Source organism: Zalophus californianus, chromosome 4 (genome assembly GCF_009762305.2).
Source record: "Zalophus californianus isolate mZalCal1 chromosome 4, mZalCal1.pri.v2, whole genome shotgun sequence".
In the NCBI taxonomy this organism is placed as follows: Eukaryota; Metazoa; Chordata; class Mammalia; order Carnivora; family Otariidae; genus Zalophus; species Zalophus californianus.
The window spans coordinates 174,768,579-174,781,798 of NC_045598.1; the positions used below are offsets into that span (position 1 = coordinate 174,768,579).

The 13,220-nt window shown below is 43.1% G+C and overlaps 1 protein-coding gene across 1 annotated transcript in view; it reads left to right on the plus strand.

Annotated features, from left to right (window-relative positions):
- The window catches only part of FER1L6 (fer-1 like family member 6), a 115,170-nt gene that overhangs the window by 85,416 nt on the left and 16,534 nt on the right, over positions 1-13,220 (plus strand). The window contains exons 32-36 of the mRNA XM_027617208.2: positions 3,587-3,757; positions 6,152-6,312; positions 8,646-8,788; positions 11,012-11,100; positions 11,590-11,688. Coding sequence (XP_027473009.1) covers positions 3,587-3,757; positions 6,152-6,312; positions 8,646-8,788; positions 11,012-11,100; positions 11,590-11,688 — 663 coding nt within the window. The remainder of the gene's footprint in view (positions 1-3,586; positions 3,758-6,151; positions 6,313-8,645; positions 8,789-11,011; positions 11,101-11,589; positions 11,689-13,220) is intronic.

Here is a 13,220-nt window from a genome sequence, read left to right on the forward strand (position 1 = left end):
AGCTCATCTGAGGTGACCCCTGAAGTAAACAAATTGAATTGCATCCTCTGCTTGTGTTTTACTTTCCTGCAAAATGTTTCAACACACATTGCATTTGTTCATGTTTGGGTGAATGAGATGTTTTCCAGTTCACAGCAACCCTACTGCCCCCATTTGTCTTCTAACAGCGTATGGCACACATTTGTGTTCCCCACTTGGATTTGTGCACCTGATTGCTGTTAACTTTGGAGTTAGATAAATGTGGGTTACATTCTGCCACATACAGGCTGTGTAACTTTATGCAGGTGGCTTAACCTCTCTGATCCCAGTTTTTCTACCAAACAATCATGACACTTGACTCTCAGTGGCCTTTAAAAGATTAAATCTACAGTACTTAGCACATTATCTACATGAGCATGTAGTTGACACTCAGAACACATCTGCTTCCTCCTTCTCCCCCCGTGATAATCATTTTAGCAATGGCTACGTCCTAACTGTATTTAACTTCTTTTTTTCTGGAGTAGCAAGGAGCGTGAGAGGAACTCTCCATTAGCCTCATTTAAATTCATTTACACTTTTGTGATCACTGTGGACCCTTTGACATTTGATCAGAATGAACCTCTTAACACTTTATTGCTCTGGAGGAAATGAGGCAATGAATGATCTTGCCTGTTCAGATTAATGAGAATGACTAAAACAGTGGTGCCTGGGAGGTTTACCCTTGCTTCCCTGACCCAGAGATGACCTTTATTATTACTTGCTGTCTATGTAACCAGCACTTCGTTTTGCCAAGTGCTTTGTAGTCACTTTTTATAAGGTACTTCCAGCACAGCGCCTGAGTTGGACTGGTTTTATTACCCCATTGATGGCTATGGTAAACAAAAGAAGAAGATGATGAAATATTCCCACCATCCTCTGGCATTGCAGAGCCTCTGCCAGAAGCCCTCCTAGATGCTTTCTTCAGTGTGTTTTTAATTGTTACTCGGGGATAGAATTTGCTGGCTCAATCCTGCATGTTCCAGCAGGCAAAGTAGAGGGCTCCTGTCCCTGACCTGGAGTCTGGGGAAGCCCTCTTTGCGACCTCACAGTATGAGGATGTCACAGGCTCTATCCCCTGATGCCTGGCACCTTGCCTGCTTTACTTTCCTTCACAGCTTCTGACATAACTTGATATGTTTCTGTGTTTATTGGCCATCTCTCATCTTCCCACGAGAAGGTAAGCTCCCTTTGAGCAGGGATTTGGTCTAGTCCATCCAATGCTGCGTCCCTAGAACCTACAACAGGGTCTGGCACAAAGCAGACAGATGCTCAGCAAGTATCTGGAGAGTGAATGAATGAATAGATGGAGGGACAAGCTTCCGTCAGTTTCCAGTCAGAATTAATGGGCCCCTGTCACTCTGCATCATCCTGACGTGGCGTCCTTTGGCGTTTCCTCATTTTCTTCACAGTGCCTGGCATACAGGTATACAACGTATAATAATTGTCATATGAACAAACGAATAAATAAAAGAGTGAATGAATGAACAACTTTGCTCTGAAGCATAGAGGTACTGAATGTTTCAACAAGGCTCAGTTTTACCCATTTCATATGCTTTCACTCTTTTTTAAAGTAATCTCTACGCCCAGCCTGGGGCTCAAACTCACAACCCTGAGATCAAGAGTCGCACACTCTGCTAAGCCAGCCAGGCGCCCCAGTGCTTTCTGTTTTTGCAACCACCATTGCATTTAGAGGTAGTATCTCAGTGTGTAAGCCTAAGTGTAAGCCTAGTCTTTCCCCGGGTGACTGGAAGTCCAACCATGGTGAGCTGTTTCTGGTAGTTCTTTTAATGACAGTTCCAGTGAATAGTCAAGAGAGGTTAATCTGTGAACACTCCGCTTGGGAAGATGGACCAAAGCAACTGGGTCTTCTGTCACTGTTGCCAGGGTAGTTAAGAACTTAACAAGTCCTTCCTTGGTGGCAGCAACCATGTGATGGCCAACCTCAGAGATTGTGGCTGGAGGCTTCCTTGTGAGACACCTCCAAAATATCAAGCACAGTTTGGAATCTACATCTTGGTGCCCCAGGCAATGCTATGCCTACTGATGGAAGACACATGGATTTCTTCCCCGCACAGCCATATTTCTGGCCTATTAGAGCTGCCTCAGTCAGTTCCAGTCCATGGAGCTGCGGCGTCTCTCTTGCTTTCTCTCGGGAAGGCTTCATTGGCCGGGGGCTGGTGTTAGAATTGTAGTCGCTGCCACTGGAGACTGAGAGCTGGGACTCAGTGGGTCTGACCCCAAGGGCAGCAGCCCAGGCAGGCCAGCGGACACGGAGGGAAATCGTGGGCCTTCCATCCTCCCTTTCTCCCCACTTCCTTTCGGTCCCTCGCTCACAGGCCGGCCCACCGCACCTGTCCCAGGGCAGCCGGAGTTGGAAAAAGCCGGAGAACGCTGGTGTTTTTTATTTTCTTTTCAAGAAGACACTTCCCTAAACTGACTCAGGATTTACTTTTTTTTTTTTTCTCTCTCTCCAAGTTTTTATTTAAATTCCGGTGAGTTAATATACAGTGCGATATTAGTTTCAGGTGTAGAATTTAGTGACTCATCCCTTACATACAACACCCAGTGCTCACCAGTACAAGTGCCCTCCTTAATTATCTTCTGTAATGCTCAGCAACGCGGATAATGCATTATCCCAGGAAATCCCATGGCACTGCTTTTCAACACCTTGCGTTGGTGTGGTATCATGGAAAGAGCTCAGAACTAGGGGGGTCAGGGAGCTGTTACTTTCCCTAGCTTGACCTGATTTATGGTCCAGGCAAGTCACTTCTGTGCTCTGGATTTCAATTTCCTTATCTGTGAAATGAAGGCACTGGGATATGGTGATTCCTGAGATCCCTTCCAGTTCAGGGAGACATTCATTGCTTACTCTCTGCAGGTGAAGCCAGGGCTCCAGCAAAGCAGAGGTGAAGGAAGCAGGTCTCATGGTTGAGGGGCTCAGAAGTTTGCAGAGATGGCATTGCAGTCCTGCAATTCTGTTTTCAGGATTTTCCATCTTCAAAAGGCTTCTCATTTAAAACAAACTCAGCTGACACCCCCCCCACCCCCGCCGCCATGAAGCAACCAGGGAGGGGGAAGGGGATGGCAGTTTATTGGACACCAGTTGAATACCTGCAAGCTAAATGTGTGCTTTGTATAAACAATATCACAGTTAACGACCGTGCTATATTATAAAGAAGATATATTGATCCCCATTTACACCTAAGGAGGCTGAGAGGGATGGAATAAGTTTCCCAAAGTTTTACACCCAAGAAGTTGCGGATTCAAATCCAAAATTAGAAATCAGTTCTGTTGGAGACCGAACCCCCAGGTGTTTCATACCCATCTTGCTGTCACCCTAGATGCAGACTGTGGGATGCGACCCACTTAAGTGGAGTTCATGGGCTCCTGGAAATTGACAGGGAATTGGAAATTGAATCTCAATGAAACATTAAATCAAATAAATATCTACTAAGTATTCATCGAGTTTAGTGAGTTCCTCTGAACCGCAGGCTAGGTCAAAACAGACTGGGGAGACGTTCCCTGTGTAGCCAGATGTAGATTCCTAATGCCTTTACTTGGACCACAGGTCATTTGAGATTCAGGCCACATTCCCAAAGGACTCCCTGCTCTCCATCCTGATCTACGACCATGACCTGATCGGGACAGATGACCTCATTGGGGAGACCAGGATCGACCTGGAGAACCGTTTCTACAGCAGACACCGAGCTATCTGTGGCTTGCAGAGCCAGTACGAGATGTAAGTTCTTCCCGGAGTGGGGGGGGGGCGGGGGGCGCTGCTGTGCCAGCCAAGGCTCAGCTTGAATGTCTCAGAGGGGTTCCAGGTCAGCGGGGCTGGTGGGGGAAACTGTTCGCTGCACTTGAGGGTGGTTGGTACTGGGGAGGCAGCACTGATTTAGAACCCAGGGCAGGTTCTTCAAGAGTCAAGAGCTGAATTAACATGTTCATTCAATCGGTTGAGCCTGGTGGGCAGAGTTTCCTGGTGAAGAATGATGTTAGAAGAAGAATGATTAATAGTGCACAAATGCCAATATCCCAGTTAATTATAATAAACACTCATGAGTGTTTATGATATACAAGACACCGTACCTCATTCAGTTCTCTCAAAACCCATTGAGGTGTTATCCCCACCTTACAAAGAGGGAGGAATGGACCAGCTCTCACTGTTTACAATGATTTTGAATTCTGCTTCATCAGAAAAAATTTTTGAAAGATTTTATTTATGTATTTGAGAGAGAGAGCACACATGAGCAGGGGGAAAGGCAGAGGGAGAAGGAGAAGCAGACTCCCCGCTGAGCAAGGAGCCTGATGCGGGGCTTGATCCCAGAACCCTGAGATCATGACCTAAACCCAAAGGCAGAGGCTTAGCCGACTAAGCCACCTAGGCACCCCTCTGCTTCATTTTAAAATATAGACTACCAGCTTTCTTTTTTTAAAGTGTGTTTTATCTGATATCTTAAGAAAAAATAAAAATCTTCAGAATTTCAGCCAGGAAAAATATAAAAACATTCATTAGATTTCCATGGTATAATTTTAGAAATGCTTTTCTTGAATATAAAATAATATATATTCATTGCAGAAAATTGAGGAAATGCAGAAAGTACAAAATTATGCTCAGATTATTCCACCCGGACATAACTTGAATAAAAAATTCTTACCTATTTCCTTTTAGTATTTTTTCTATACTGTTTTTCCCTGAAGTTGGCCTCACATTATCCATGTCATTTTGCAAGCTGCTATTTGCACTTACCCCTATATCCTAAGCATTCTGTAGTGTCATTAAGTATTTTTTGAAATCATCGTTTTGATAGCATAGTAATCCAGTTTGGTTTGGGGGACTCTTGTGAATGTATAAGCCCCCTGAGGTGTTTACCTGAGAAGGTACCATTCAGAGAATGATGAGTCGTTCTCACTCTGAAGTCAGGGAAGGAAGCCACAGGCAAAGATGGTGCCTCTTCTGTTCAGAAGACTCTCCTGACAGTGGAACCACCAGGGAGCAGAATAGTTTAGTCAGGGGGGTTGTAAACTTTGTTCAGTAAATTTTTAAAAATAGATGAGAGCAAACAAAACCAAAACAAAAACCAGAGCACCTATTTCTGGGGAAGCCTGTGCACGTATGGCTCTGGGCATGGCTTGGATGAACTTTTCAGGATCCTCATGTCTTTGGCACAAGGTAGGAACACTGCTTTATACTTATGTTTTGATTTATTGAAATACTTAAATAAGTTAAATTCTGATGAATCCTGTGTCCCAGTGAACAGAGAGATCCCAACTTGTCTTGGTCATGGCTCATAGGGAGCATTTCATTGCAACTTAATATTTTTTAACCAAACAGCTAGTGTTTAAGGGAAGAAGGGGTTGGAAAGATTTAGAAACTAAGCACCAGGAAAATCACTGATTAGAGAAACAGCACATCTAGACTCTCCACCTGTGATGTGAGTCTCCAATATGATTTTGGTGGGGGAGGAGAGGGGAAGAAAGAAGCAGAGTAATTGAAAGGCTGAGCTAAGCTTTCCTCTTAGAAGAAGTAGCAGTCAGATGGCTCTTCCGCAAGGGACAGAACAAAACTAAACAGGAACTGCATGCAAAGAAATCTAGACCACAGAAAGCAGATGGCTGACTGCCAGAGGCTGAGGGGGGCGGGGAGGCAAGGAGCAACCACTTAATGGGTACAGGGTTTTCTTTTGGGGTGATGAACAATTTTTAGAACTAGGTAGAGGTAGTGATTATACAACATTATGAATGTCATACATGCCACTGAGTTGGTCCATTTTATGTTATATGAATGTCACTTCAATTTTTGTTTTAAGGTACATTTCTTCAAACACACACACACACACACACACACACACACACACACACACACACACACACACACACAACTACCGGCAAAGGATTTTTATGTCAAGCTACTCAGAAATCTTGCCTTTCATTTAAGCATGCAGATGCAGAGGAATTAACCAGAAAAGAGAGAAAACAAAACAAAAAACATTAGCCCCAAGTGTATAGAATGGCAAGAAATCTGAAGGAAACCACTGATCATACTTGGGTGGTCCTTTTGATAGCTACTTTACGTGTGTCCTCCCAGGGGAAGGCAGGCCTTACCCTATCCATTCTTCCCCCCTCTTTCTAGAGAAGGATACAACGCCTGGAGAGACACATCCAAACCCACTGAAATCCTCACAAAGCTCTGCAAAGACAACAAGCTGGATGGACCCTACTTTCATCCTGGGAAAATACAGATAGGAAATCAGGTCTTTTCTGGAAAAACAGTCTTCACGGAGGAGGACTCGGGTAACTCCCCCAGTGTATCCTGCTGATGTTGCTCTTCTTTTGGAAAGCCTGCTTCTGGTGGTATTTGTGGCTGCGGAGAGCAGCTATCTATTGTAAATTAATCATGCTCCTGGTAGAAAATTTGGAAAAGAAAAGAGGATAATGAAAATCACTCAGAATCCCCAAATTCAGGGATAAGCATGCTGCTTGTTGGTGTATTTCCTTAGTGTGTGTGACATTTTTACAGAATTGGAAGTGTACCATATATAGTATTGTATATCCTGCTTTTTCTATTTCCGATAGATTATGATGATTTTCCTTTGTTCTTTGAGAGTGTCATTGACAATACTCCTTTTTATGGCTGTCTCATTTATTTACATTGTGTCTTGTTTTTTGTACATTTCTGTAGAAAAGAAACATGTTTCTTATACATATTTTTGCACATTTCTGGTATTTCTATAGTGTAGATCACACAAATAGGACTGTTGTGTTGGAAGGTAGGCAGTAACCTTAAAATGAATATGATATAAAATAAATCATTGGACACATCCCAAATTACCCCCACAAGTGTTATACCAACAACTCTCTTATTTCAGTACCAAGAAGCAGGTTTTCCATATAAGCACATGGGACATACCAGGAAGATTCCAGAGGGGCTTTCATAAATTGAGGATAAGGAAAAAAAAGCCACCTTTACTTTACTTTCATGATACAGAACAATTCTTGTAATGCCATCCCCATCCATTTGATGCAAATCAATAGGTGTAGAGTTACATATGGGCAAAACATAGGTTCAGAGCTTCTGATGCAAAGGACCCAATTAAGGACATATCACTGGATGTGTTCACAATGTTATGTTGATCCTGCCACTTTGACACCAAAATTTCTTCTCACCTTGTTATTTTGACCCCAAGAACCTCTTGAAGGTTTTTTCATGCAGAGTCATTGACATTTAAATTGTGTATTAATGACATCTTAATGAATTTCTCTTGAGAAAAATATTTTTTTCCACAATATACTCTATTAGGCCAGTTAATTCCTTTGTCAATATTCTACGTTTCATGATGAAACCATTTTCTTTGGCCACCAAAAATCTGAAATGATGTTCATTTCAGTTAGTCAAGAACTGATTAAACTTTATGACAAAAGATTTAGTTCACTGATTATGTAATCATCATCCCCATCAACTTCCACTGATTGTAATTATTGCTATTGGGAGATTGTGTGTGTGTGTATGTGGCCTTTTCCTTTTTTTTTTTTTTTAAAGATTTTATTTATCTGACAGAGAGAGACACAGGGAGAGAGGGAACACAAGCAGGGGGAGTGGGAGAGGGAGAAGCAGGCTTCCCGCCGAGCAGGGAGCCCGATGCCGGGCTCCATCCCAGGACCCTGGGATCCTGACCTGAGCCGAAAGCAGACGCTTAATGACTGAGCCACCCAGGCGCCCCATGTGTGGCCTTTTTAAAACTGAACTCAGGCGCCTGGGTGGCTCAGTTGGTTAAGCGACTGCCTTCGGCTCAGGTCATGATCCTGGAGTCCTGGGATCAAGTCCCGCATCAGGCTTCCTGCTCAGCAGGGAGTCTGCTTCTCCCTCTGACGCTCTTCCCTCTCATGCTTTCTATCTCTCATTCTCTCTCTCTCAAATAAATAAATAAAATCTTTAAAAAAAAACTGAACTCAACATCCTTATGTCAAATTTGGCCATTCTAAACTTTATCAAAAAGATTTGATTTTTTTCAGCAATTTTTGTGTTATTTTTGCAAGTACTTTGTCTACCAGTAGTTTTTATTATGTATGCCTTCTTTGGTAAGATGACAGTTATGAGAACCTTCCCTATGAGCAAGTATGTTAGTGGGAAGGAACAACGAGAAAAGATAAGACCTCCATGAACACATACTGTGCGGATTTCACCACCTTCTTCAGGACCACCCAGATCTACTAGGTCCTCTCACACGATAGTGTTAACAAATAGTCTTATATCTCCAGGAAATATACCCTTTCCAGGACCTCAAAGCCAAGCTTGCAGTTCACAGGCTCTAGAGGAATCTGATTCAAGGGGCAAATGGAGCCACAGACTCTGAGACCTTGACTGCACTCTGGTCATCTTGTCAACCCACCTCACTTCCTGCTCTCTAAACCTCCTGTCTCTTTCCCTTCCCTCCCCTCCACCCCCACCTCTTTCTATTCTCTTTTTGTCCTTTTTCTCTTTTGCAGTTTTACTCTCTCCCTGTGCCTTAGTACATTTAAATTTAACCTTTAAGGGAGTGTTTAAAAGTGCACCTGACAGCCCATCATGGTTCCATTATGGGAAAATATATCTGACAAATGCCTTTATTCCTCTTTCTTCCATGCAGATGAGACAGTGGAGTCTTACGAGCACCTGGCCCTCAGGGTTTTACAGTCATGGGAGGATATACCAGAGGTTGGGTGTAAGCTGGTTCCTGAGCACATAGAAACTCGGCCGCTGTACCACAAGGATAAGCCAGGGATGGAGCAGGTAATGGCCAAGACAGTTCTGGCCCCAGTAGGAGTGTTCATCCCCAAGGAATAGGACTTTGTCCCGAAAAATTATTCTTGTGTGCCCTATGGTAATGGTTCTCAACCAGAGACAGTTTTGCCTCCCTGCCCCAGACTTTAGCAATGCCTAGAAATATTTTTGTTTGTCTCAAGTGGGTGGGGATGCTATTGGCATCTAGTGGGTAGAAGTCAGAGATGCAACCAAACTTCCTGTACTGCATAGCCAGCCTCCCCCAACAGAGAATTATTCAGCCCCAAATGTCAGTAATGTTGAGGTTGAGAAATTCTGCCCTAAAGTCAGAGTTGGATTGAGTGCTTTCTGCCTTTTTAATGGATTTGAATTATCACACTCTTTTGAAAGAATGCTGATATTTGAGAAACTTCAAAATCCATCTGACATGCCCAAGGCCTTGTCCAAAATCTATCAGTAACCCCACAGGCCATTAGTTTTCCCAGGGAAGCAATAGATGGTGGCTTATTTTGAAGAACTGGCAAGAGGAAGCTGTTTGGAAAAAATAACCAGAGATCTGGGTTATGAATTAGAAGTGAAAAGAAGATCAACTTTATTAAGAGCCTTCTTGATATGTACTTATTAATTTTATGTATATAATTAATATGTACTTATATACTAGGCCCTTTATGTAAATTATCTCAGTTAGGATGACCATAGATTTGTTTATCCAAACGATGGCCATTTTGAGAGTAAAAGAGGCTGCTGTTAATAATTAAGCTGGTACAAGGGGCACCACCAGGATTTTTCTAGACAAATAGGGGTGTGTGAGTCACCTTACCTTATTCCCTAATACAGCCTCATGGTGTACTTATTATGATCCTTGCTTTTAAGATGAAGAAATTGAAGTTCAGAGAGTTTAACTAGCTTGCTCAAAGTTACTCATGTGGTAAGTAGTAGAGTGGGATTTCACCCAGGCAGTTTGAGTTTTAGTCCTGTCCCAGCCCTGGACTCACTCACTGTGTGAGTTGGGCAAAACACACGAGCTTGACTCCAATGGGGCAGTTTCCAATGGCCACACTGCCATCTCAGCAGTGTTGGGAGAGTGCCTTTTATCAGATGTAGAAGCCTATGATTCGTTCCTAAAATTCACTGCCAGATGTTTAAAACCTTTTGGTTATTGGTATCCTTCATTTTGCCATGTGGCTTTTTGGTTACAAGTGAATGTTAATATCTCTTTAGAGACTCTAGGATTGTAATCCTCCATTAATTGGTTCTTCTCTTTCCGAATGCTAAACTCTTTGCTTAAATTGTCCCTTCCCTAGGAAAGCCCTTTTATTTTCTAGCCAAAGCCCCTCCTTCACCTAAATCCTACAGATCCTCCCTGCTCTGGTTGGGAACCCCACTTCCTTCATATAAAATCTCCCCTGACCATCCCAGGCCTTGTTGATCACTCACCTTCTTGTCTGAGCTGATGGGGTACTTAGAGTGTATACCACAGAGCTGAGCATTGAATCCACTGGGCCTTCTCCCCACATGGGCACTCAGATCCCTTGCAGCAGGATAAATTCTGATGTATGGAGTCCAAAGCAATGGATGGGAGGCCTTATTCTGGCACTAATTAGCTACAGGACTCCTATCATTTCTTTGGCTGCTCTAAGCCTTGGTTTCTTTAGATGTGTAACACAGAAATGTAGCTGGGCTAAGCAGTTATGGAGATAAAGATGTTAAAGCACTTTGGAAACAATGAAACATGATACCTCTGACAGATAGTATTATCATCTTTTTAATCCTTTGGGGTTTATAGAAAAAGCAGAGTCTCTGGAGTCAACAGACAAGGGTTGAATCCAGACTCTGCTACATATTGTCTGTGTAAGCATGGGCAAGTTGTTTTCTCATCTGTCAAGTAGGAATAATAATATCCATCCTTTGGGGATAGTGGGGGAATTGACATAATGTTTTGTCAAGTGCGTAGTACTGTGTCTACCACATAGTAGGTGCTCAGTAAGCGTTTGCTTGCCTTTCACCTGCTCTTAACATATGTTCTGACTAATTCTTAATAAAAATGTAAGTTCTGTCTTTGTCAACAAATATCCTAAGCATGTATAATATGAATAATACCCATATGATAAGATATGATATGATATATAGCTAATATCTATGACTAGTAAAGGGATCTGTTAACACCATGAATGATCAGTTGCCCATGTGATACTCCGCCAAAGTTAAAGGAGATCTTCTTTTCTTAACCAGGGCCGCCTGCAGATGTGGGTGGACATGTTTCCCAAAGATATGCCTCCACCTGGACCTCCTGTTGACATTTCACCAAGGCAGCCTAAAGGGTAAGTCAGCGAGCTGCAGCCCTACCTTCAGGGGAAGAGACCATGGTAGCCAACTAAAAGGTCATGACATTTGATCAATTACAATGATTGTTACATTGTAACATCAGTTACACTGATCAGTTGACACCTGATAATCATATCTCACTTTCCATCTGGCCATTTACCACAAGGGTGAGTGATGGTAATGGTAGCAGTGGTTATGGTTGAAATGCTGGCTCCCGTTATATGTGGGGGCTATTGTGCTTCAGCGTTGTGCAACATTCTGAAAAATGTCAGCTAATGGAAGAAATTACTGCTCAGTGAACTTCATATCCTTGGTGATTCCAGCTGGGACACTTGGTTTTGAAGGAACCAAGACCTTAAGTGTTGGTGTTTTTGAACGTGGTAAAGTTGAAGACGCCTACTGACACAGCAATACCAGAATCCCATACACACCAGCTGACTCTGCTTTTGAGGTCTTCAGCCTAATGCTGCCTTCCCTTATCCCAGGTATGAATTGAGAGTAACCATCTGGAACACTGAAGATGTCATTTTAGAGGATGAGAATATCTTCACAGGACAAAAATCAAGTGATATTTACGTTAAAGGGTAAGGTCATCAACAAACTCCGTGCCCCTTTTTCTCCCCCTCCTCCTCTCTTTAACCCCCAACTGAAGCTATGCCTCGTGGAAGGTACTCCACCCACCTCATACAGAGGGAGTCCATCTTACTCACCTTTTTAGATAAGGTCACTTCCTTTGTCAAATATTATGTGGTCCTTATGCTAAGAATTATTGTCTTATGAAAATATTTTTGTGAGAAAATTTCATTATATAAACATCTCTTTCAGTTAAATGTGGGGTACCTAAGCTTTTTGAGTGGCATTCAAAATACCTTTACACCTGAAGCAAGTGGAGAGATGTAATGTAGCTGATGAGAGATTCAGCGTTAGGAAGGTTGTAAGACTAATACAGAAGCTAAAAGTTGCTCCTTACCCTTTGCTAGTTCTACTGATAGGAAAGACACCAACCTAGGACTCAGGAAACTACCCTCTCCCTCCCTCCCTCCCTCCCCACCCCCTCTCTCTCTTGTCTTGGCTGTGACACAAATGCTTCCTTTAAGCCCCCAGTCATGGAGACAGATGAGGTGGTAGAGAATCAGAAGCAAAAGTGATTCAAACATGTCCCCTTGGATAAAACCCATCTCAGAAGTAGTGAACTCATCTCAGCCTCCTTTTGGTATCTCTTTGCCTTCCCCAAACAAGGAACCTTCTTCTTCCTTGGCTCTATTTCTAGTATGCCATTGAATCCTATCCATTTAGCTTCCCAAATGGCCATCAGCACCGTCCACTTCCATTTTCACCACACCACCACCATAGTCTTTCCCTCCATCATTTCTTGCTGAGGCCACTGAAGTACCATGTGGGTTGGTCTGTCTGTACTCACTCTTGCCTCCTATAACTTATTCTCTATGTTGAAGCATGGGTTGTCTTCTCAAAACGCAATCTGATACAATCAGTTCTGTACTTTAAACCCTTTAATGACATCCTATTTTCTCTGGACGAAGATTCAGATCCCTAATATGTCCTAAAATATCCCATCTGACTAGCTCCTCCTATCTCTCCAGGCCCATCTCATCCTTCCTTGCTTTGTGCTCTCTAGTCATGCTGAGCTACTTTTCCTCATGGGAATGTGTGCCACCATACCACAGGGCCCTTGCACATCTCTCACTGGTGACTTCTGCCAACCCTCCATCTCTCCACCCCCTTCCCTCTGTGGCTGTAGCTCTGTTAAGGCAAGGACCATCTCTGTGTGCTCCCATCACTCCTCTAGCAACTAGCTCACCCCTTGCCTCATAACAGATACCACCTATATATTGGTTGAGTGAGCACCATCTTTACCTAAATAATTGCATCCATACTCTGAGTGGTACCACTCCTCTGGGACAAGGAAGGTCTTTATCCTTCCCTGACCTGTGGGGAAGGGATGTCTGCTTTCAGAAAGCAAGTGGTTTGGAGTTATCAGTTAAAGTTAAAAGCACCCATTTTCTCAATAATTCACCAGGGGTAAAGTACTAGGGGAAAATGTATTAATGGTAGCTTACTCTATACTGGGGATGGAGGAGGAAGACCAGATAAGAGG